This window comes from Anomalospiza imberbis, chromosome 27, assembly GCF_031753505.1.
Source record: "Anomalospiza imberbis isolate Cuckoo-Finch-1a 21T00152 chromosome 27, ASM3175350v1, whole genome shotgun sequence".
Classification (NCBI taxonomy): domain Eukaryota; kingdom Metazoa; phylum Chordata; class Aves; order Passeriformes; family Viduidae; genus Anomalospiza; species Anomalospiza imberbis.
Window position 1 is genome coordinate 301,950 of NC_089707.1, and position 8,044 is coordinate 309,993.

The window sequence follows — 8,044 nt, forward strand, 5'->3', positions numbered from 1 at the left end:
CAGGAATGGAGGTGCTTCTCTTGCTGCAAGCTTCAGCTTATTCGTTTATTTTCTGACGCTATATAGCTTCTACACCTGAAAAAAACTTGTTTTTTTCTTAATAATACCACATGTATGTTTTGATAACCTTCAGTTTAATAATGTGAAATAAGTGACCAGCAGTTGACAGAGCAAAAAAAGGAGAAAGATATATAGGTGATACCAGAAAATATTATAAATTTGAAACTTAAGGGATTTGTTCTTCTGATCAATGGTCATTAGTAGGTCTTTTCACAAATAACCCATTCTGTGCAGCTTTGCAGGTGAGTTCTCAAAGCTTTGTTGGGCCCGAAGATTAAGCAGTGTATTTGTAGTATAAAACAACTGATTTTTCTTACCCAAAAAAGCAGCTATACAGCAGAGATGGTTCTCAAACAAAGTCAGCATTTGAAATACAGAAACTTGCTGGTCTCTAGCTAATGACATCACAATATTCATTTGTCATCTGTATCACTGTTGGAAATATGGAGACTAACTAGTCAACCCGTTGCAGGAAACCACAACCAGATGAGCAGTGTGTCAGTCCTGGCAGCAGACTGGGGCATGTACTCTACTTCCTCTTATATAGTAATGTTCCCTTAATGTAGCTAAACTACTAAAAAAGGGCATTTGGCAACTGAGATGATAACCAGAGTTTAGGCTTGCAATCTGAATAGCTGGTAAGAACTGAATTCAACTCTGTCTACCTTATTTTAGGGTGATCCCAGAACAACCTCTAGAGGATGCTCAGTGATGTGAAGAAAGAAGAAAGAAACTATTATTTACGCTTTTCCCCCTTCATTTATTTCCTTTTATTTTTGCTATTTTTTCCTTCCAGAGCCACTGAAAACTATTTTTATATGCATCACCTGATTTCTTTGACGTTTACTCCTTGGTACATTTTTATAAAAAAAATCGAAAAAACTTTACTGAACAAAACTGCCAGGATTTTTAATAGATTTCTTTATTTTTCCCTCTTTGTTGAAACACTGTATTGGAATACAATATTTTTTCCCCATACAGAATTTAAAGTCTTACGTAGAAACCTAAAGCAGAAAAGAGATTTTTAGCTAAAATGAGATAAGACTCCTTGAGTGTATGGTAAATCTATAATTACATATATAACCAGTATAATACCCCCAGAGAAAAGGTTTAATGAATTGTGTTCATTTACAGGGCCCTGGGAAAGATTTGCAGAGTGTTTCCTCAGCAGTTGTAGAAAAGCTAGTATTTTGCCTGGTATTCTCAGCAATCCCCAGCTTAGGAAAAGTAGACCACAGATTCATTCAAAGTGCTGCTCCACAATTGCAATGACATGGGGAAGCTTCATTTTAGGCATTTTTGACTCAGGACCTTGCCATTGTGTCTTTCTCCAAGGTTTGACAGCCTGATGGTAGAACATCTGGGTCTGTCACACCTGAGCTCCATGTCATCATTTTAGAAGTTGAATGGTGGGTTCTGCTTCCTGAATATACACACCATCCTAAGTTGGAAGTGTCAAACCCAGAGGTTGAACTGTTTGATTTTTAGGGGATTTTGCCATTGTCACAAGTTAAATCATGGACACAAATTGTGATATTCAGTATTTATAATTTAATCCTCTTGACATATTCAACTTTCAAAATGTTTGATTAAGATTTTAGACGTAAAACATATTTATACTTTTGGCAGTGATAAAGGTTAACCCATGTAAATGTTGACCTTTTTAATCAGAGCTAGATATAGCTTGTTCATACTTCTCTTAGTTTCAAAGGGGCATTATCAGGTATCCCAAGAAGCAATACTTGCAAAATAGAGCAGAAATAGTTGAATGACTTTTAAACAGTTCAAAGGAACTGCCTCTGTTAAGGATGTAAGCAACGCAATGTTCAAGTGCTCAAAGCAAAGTCTAACAAGGAGTGAAGGGAGAATAATATTTTTTATTAAAAAATGCGTTGTATGGGTAGCAGGTGATTTTTATTTTAATAGGATGCATTTTTTATTTGATAGTGTCCATTTATCTTAAGGTTTCTGCTGCTGCATTTCTCTGGAGATAACTCTGAGTCCCATAAGGGTTAGTGTTCATCTTTAAGCACGACGAAAAATACTTGACTGTTCCAAAGAATGCAAATGTTTTTTCGACTACTAGCTGAAAAATAAACTTAGTAGTTTGGATACAAAATTTGGACACCATTTGATTCCAGCATAGAATCCTGTTTTTACCTGCACTCTTGAACTCTGATCTTGTAATTCAAAATGTTAAAACTCATCAGACAAGTGACAAGGTGTGGATGTTTTCGGTGGCTTTTGGACATTATGTTCTCTGAACAGTATCATGACTGACAGATATAACCTAGAAAGTTGGTTTAGTGGCTTGGATTGATGGCTTTGTTATGCAAACAGAGTGGGAACAAAAGGGGCTTTAAGCTTCAGGATTTATTTTGTCATTTAAAAATAAAGATGCTACTTTTCTCTCCTTGAGTGGGATAACTGAGTTGCTGAAGTTAAGCTAATAGACATTTAGAATTATGTTTTAATCCATTATCAGAAGACCCATTACAAAAAAATGGGACAAAGATTCGGCTGTTTGGGCTGATGGGATAACTGAATTAATGTACTTGGCCATCTTTCTAATGTAATTTTCCCACTCTGCTTGTGTAGAAGGTTAAATATGTAGTAAATCATGTCTCTCTCTCTCTCTGTAAGATGTATCTAGTGAAATTATGTTTCTCAGACATACTGTTACAATTACCTTTTCTAAATTTATTGTTATGCAAATGAATGCAATCAATGTGAAGTTATTTTTGCAACACACCTTCCAACCACTGGACACCATTTCCCTTTTCTGACCCACAGCTTCTATAAGATACTGACATAGTGTTTGAGGGTTTTTTTGCTTTTTCCCTAAAGATCTATATATTTTTTTTTACATGGGCCAGTTTTCAGACTGCTTATTCCTTTAAGATTGTCCTGTAAATTTAAGATTATTTTGCGATCTTAAATACTAAAGTAATGAATATGTAGTTAATTTACTTTTTTTTCTGTGGTTTTTGGTTTGTTTGTTTCCTGTAAAGGATGGCCTCAGAAAGGCAGCTCAAGTGAAGAAAAACCTCTTGCTACCTGAGCCATAGTTTTCCTAACAGCTACTGTATGAGGAATGTGTCTTCTTGTAGCCTTAAGAACTGGTGCTTGCAGATCTCTTGTAATGAGCACTGTGCCCTTGAGTAACAGTCTGCAGAATTTATCCTTAGAATCGGAACTGTGTCTTTTAACTTTGGAAACAGTTTATTTGACTCTTTGGGACCATGCTTAGGTGTATACAAGTCAAATAATCCTGTGATTGATGCGGTGGGAAAAACCAAGTCTGAATGTGGATGATTCTGTTACCACAGTGCTTTTTAATAGGCTACTACAAATATGATAAATAACTCCTGGCTGTAAATTACAAGACACAGAAGAACTACTGTATTCCATGTACTTTGTTTTTTGTGTTGCCTTCTCTAGACACCATCCCAGCCTCTTGCTTTTGATGATGAGCTTCAGTCTAACAGCGCTGTTCCAGCCAGACTGGGAGGCAGTTTTGTGGCTTTACCAACCCAAAAAGCCTTTTTTTTCTGTCTTTCCAAGATTTCTTTCCATTTTCAGGATATTTAAAGGTTGTTTTTTTTTTTGTTCAAATAAAATCCAGTGTCTCCTTGCCCCCTTTTTCTCTTTGAGCCTGTATATGAACCAGTCTTGATGAAATTAGAGCGTGGACAGCAGTTCTACTTCAGTGTTGGTACCTGGCATAAAGCTTGAAGGAGAAATATATTTGACTTGTCTGGAGAAAGAAAAATTATTTTAAGGTGTTTCTGATGAGGGAAATGAAGCTTTTATCAGAATAGTTACTTGAGCATAACTATCCATATGGATGTTCTTATTCCAGAAATATAACCTTACTCTGAATGAAATAGTAAATAGTTTTACCTCTGTGTAGCTCATAACAGAATATCATATAAAATGCAATAAGCACATCCTTCCTCCTCCTAAGCTCATGCCACGTGAAAATGCTTATCTCAGAACATGTCCATCCATCTGCAGTCCTGTCAGGAATGTGGTGCCTTCTGGAATGAGGTGTGGCCTCAGAGTCCCTGGCATTTCATGCCATTTTCTTTCCCTTGCTTCTGCATTTGTTCCTTTAGCTGTTACATTGCAGTGACGTACTCCGAGGAGTGGAGTGGCTGGGATTCCCTTGTTCCTGCACATCGGTATTTCCTCTGATTCCTTTGCTGCCACAGGTGTATTTCCTGGTCCCTTTGTTGCTTCACAGCGCTGTTTCCAAGCAGGTCTCTTTATGCCTACACAGGGCTCCAGCTTGGCTCTGACAGAACCCATCATTTGCACTGACATGTTGCTCACTTCAGCGCTGTGTTACCATTAGATGGGCAGTTGGCTGCATAGTCTGTGTTTGTAGCAGGAATCAAAAGTCTCAGGAAGAACATAAATATCTGCTTCCTGTGATGTAAAAGCCAGCTGAGTATGTGTGCAAGCTGGCAGCAGTGTGGGAATTGTACTGCAGTGTGAAAGGAGATCACTGTGTGGTGTCTGTCCTCGAGCAATGGGACACTTCATGTTTAGTTCAGGGATCTTACTGGGTTTTATACATCTTTCTTTATGCTCATTCTGTATAAAGGCTCTTTAACTACAACCTTAACATAGGTTGCAGGTTAGAAGAGACCTGTAAAAATCCTCTCTACACCCCAGGACCTTGGAGAATCTGTTACCTTTATGCACATCAGAAGGGTTTTGATGCTGCAGGAAAATATGCATGCTGTATGTTCTAGATCTCTTGTAGCCACTTCTCTCATGTCTTCACTGTTAAACCATTCTATCTCTTCTTTCTGTATCTTCTTTTGAAAGTCTTATCTCTAAACAAAGGCATATCCATATTTGATCCTGCGTTTTATTGACACTGTTGGGTCCAAACTCTGTGTGAGCAAAGCCTTGTGAACCAGTGAGCGGAAGGTGAGATAGTGATTGCATTTTTCAAAGCACTGTTTTAGCTGAATGTCAGGACAAATTATATTGGAGAGATTGTTTTCTCATTATATTGGCCTGGGAAACAGAATTTTTATTTGCCCTTCAATATGCTTAGCTTTAAACCAGTTTAAAATTATTTAAAGGTGTTTGTTGTTTTTTTTTATACAAGCCCATATTTACATGCAATTATTATTTGTAAACATAATGCTTTTCTTGAAATGCTAAGGTCTAGAGTGAAAAAGATGCAAAAGCCTCCATTCAGAATAGCACAAGTAGTGAATTGACTTGGATTTCCAGAAAAGATGTTGTTTATTGAACTTCCAGATTTTCTAGTTAGCTATTACTGAAGTGACAAGTCCATCTTGGTAAGGCAGATGTTACTATATATTCAGCTACCCAGATCATTACAATAAAATTATAAGCAATAATCTATTTTGAGCAAGTTTAAGCCAAAGTGCTTTCCATTTGGGCACAAAATACAGTTGATCTCTTATTTTCATAGAGTGATGCCTTGTGACTTGAATTGTGATTTTTATTTTTAAATTTTTTTATCAGAATTTTGATTTAGACAGGTCTGGCTTGAGGGCACTGCAGTAACCACCAGTCAGCTGCTGCAGATGGGTTTTTGGAAGGTTCAAATTTTTTAAATAGGGAATTATGAAAAAGGCTGTTAACAGAAACACAAAGACAAAACAATGAAAGTGTTCACTTGAAACTTAGAAAAACTACATCATGACCTAGACTTTATCATTTCAAAGTGGTTTGTTTTTTTCTTTTTAGAATATGCATGCCAAATGTCTTGTCTTTTTTCAATGATTTGTAATATACATTTTATGACTGGAAACTTTTTGTACAACACACTCAAATAAATGTTTTGCATTTTATTGGTTTCCTTCTCTCTATTACCCAACACACAGGTAGCATGGGCTATTTGAGATGATTCATCCAAGGAGGCCTTTAAGTGTGGAGAGAGGACACAAAGAGCTGCTGTCTGTGCTCCTAACAGTGATCAGCTGAATTGTGTCCCAGCAGGGATCGCGGGGTGTGTTTCAGCAGGGATCTCAGGATACGCTCCAGAAGCAAAAGAATGTTTTCCTTAAATGTGACGGAGTGCTGGTGGAACCTGCTGTCCTCTCTGATCAGTACCAACAAAAGCAGGGGGAAGAATATCTGGGGCTGGAGCAGATAAACCTTCCCTTGCTTTCTCATCACCACTATACTGAAGGGGTTTTTTGATTTAACCTACTTGACGCTAAAAAAGAATGAGAGTAGAAACCGATCCCTGGCAGGGATGGATTCTTAGGGATGGACAGAAGCATTGCCACAAGCTGATGCATTTGTCAGCCTGGCTCAGCTTCCAGCCCACTTTCGAGTACAGACTCAAAGGTTGGCTGGAAGCTGAGCCAGGCTGGCAAATGCATTTTAAAATTGTGTTTTAGATTCATTTTAAACTCGTACCTTAAACTAATTTCATTTTAAACTTGTACCTTAGGTGGCTGCCCCATTGTTACTGCTAGCTGATGATGCTTCTTGCGGAATGGTAGGAATGCCTTCTGTTCGAAGTGGGCAGATCCAAAACCAGGATGATATGATTTGCAATACTCTGAGCGTGGACTCGGGCTACTGACTATGAGCACAGTTTTGGCTTCAGCTTTGCTGTGGTACTCAGTGCCCTCCTCTCATGCCATCTCCTACCTGGACATCACATCTCACCCATGAAAAAGAGCTCCGTAGCGTGGTGCTCTCCCATTCGCTTCTGCTTCGACCCACAGCATTCTTACTTAATGGAAGGAAGTGTAATGAAGCTGACTTTAAGGGCATGGGCCTCTCACCCGAGTCACATAAGGCAGAGGAAAGCCTCGAAGAACAGAAGGATGAATTCCAGAGAGAACCCATAGGGGAGTTTCTCTCTGCGGGGATCTCAGCAGAGCCGGTGTTTCACCACGGGGTGCAGTTGGGCAGCGTTTGTGTCTCTGGTGATGCCGCTTTAAAGCCCCTTCCTGTTGTCCTCAGTTCGTGGGGCTGCGCTGAACCCTGGTACTCGAACCCTGCTGTCTGACCCGGGTCCAGCTCGGTCCCGGGGAGTCCCCTGGGAGCTCGCTCGGGGCCGCCTCCTCCGCGGCCGGCGGTGACAGCAGCGCGCGGGGACACGGGCCACGAGCGGCGGCGGGACGGGCGTTCCCGGGCCGCTGAGGCGGGCGGAGCGCTCAGTCCCGCCCGGCGGGAGGCGGAGGAGGCGCGGGGCCCGCCGGGAACCGCAGTCCGGGCGCCGCCATTTCTCCCTCCGGCAGCGCAGGGGCCTCGGCCGCGGTGATTCTGGGCATGGAGAGCGGCTTCGGCTCCGACTTCGGCTCCGGAGGAGGCGGCGGGGGCAAGCTAGACCCCGGACTCATCATGGAGCAGGTGAAGGTGCAGATCGCCGTGGCCAACGCACAGGAGCTCTTGCAGGTCAGAAGGGGCGGCGGGGCCGGGCGGGGGCTGGCTCGGTCCCGGTGCAGGTCGCGGGGCCCGGCCAGGCCGCCCCGCTCCCCTCGCGGCAGGGGCGGCGGCTGCAGCCGGAGCCCCCGGACCGCGCTGCCACTCACGGGCTCTCTCCGCAGCGGATGACGGACAAGTGCTTTCGGAAGTGCATCGGGAAGCCCGGTGGCGCCCTGGACAACTCCGAGCAGGTGAGGACGGGCGGGAGAACTGGGCCCCCTCGTCCCCTTCGGTCGGGGCTACCGCTGAGGCTCTGTGTCCCGCAGAAGTGCATCGCCATGTGCATGGACCGGTACATGGACTCCTGGAACACAGTTTCGCGAGCCTACAATTCTCGGCTGCAGCGGGAGAGAGCCAACATGTGACGCCTGCCGGCCTGCGGGCCGAGAGGGACCATGTGGGGAAGGGACAGCGGCCAGTCCAGGTGGTTAGGGGTGAATCCTGCTGCCTTCCCAGCCCTTGCCATGGCAGAGCAATAAAACCTCGCTGAACCTTTTGCATCCATTGGCTTTTATTAGCACCAGCTTCAGGAGAGAGCGATTTTCTTTTT

At 42.4% G+C, this 8,044-nt stretch overlaps 2 protein-coding genes across 2 annotated transcripts in view; both read left to right on the top strand.

The window, feature by feature from the left end:
* Positions 1–5,900, top strand: part of LMNB2 (lamin B2) — a 37,211-nt gene extending 31,311 nt beyond the window's left edge. The window contains exon 12 of the mRNA XM_068173815.1: positions 736–5,900. Within this exon, the coding sequence (XP_068029916.1) occupies positions 736–777 (42 nt within the window). The 3' untranslated portion in view covers positions 778–5,900. The remainder of the gene's footprint in view (positions 1–735) is intronic.
* A 1,360-nt stretch (positions 5,901–7,260) lies between these two features.
* Positions 7,261–7,994, top strand: TIMM13 (translocase of inner mitochondrial membrane 13). The gene is made up of 3 exons (XM_068173816.1): positions 7,261–7,464; positions 7,617–7,685; positions 7,761–7,994. Exons 1-3 carry the CDS (start codon positions 7,339–7,341, stop codon positions 7,857–7,859), a joined length of 294 nt encoding a protein of 97 aa, XP_068029917.1. The 5' UTR covers positions 7,261–7,338; the 3' UTR covers positions 7,860–7,994.
* The last annotated feature ends 50 nt before the right edge of the window (positions 7,995–8,044 follow it).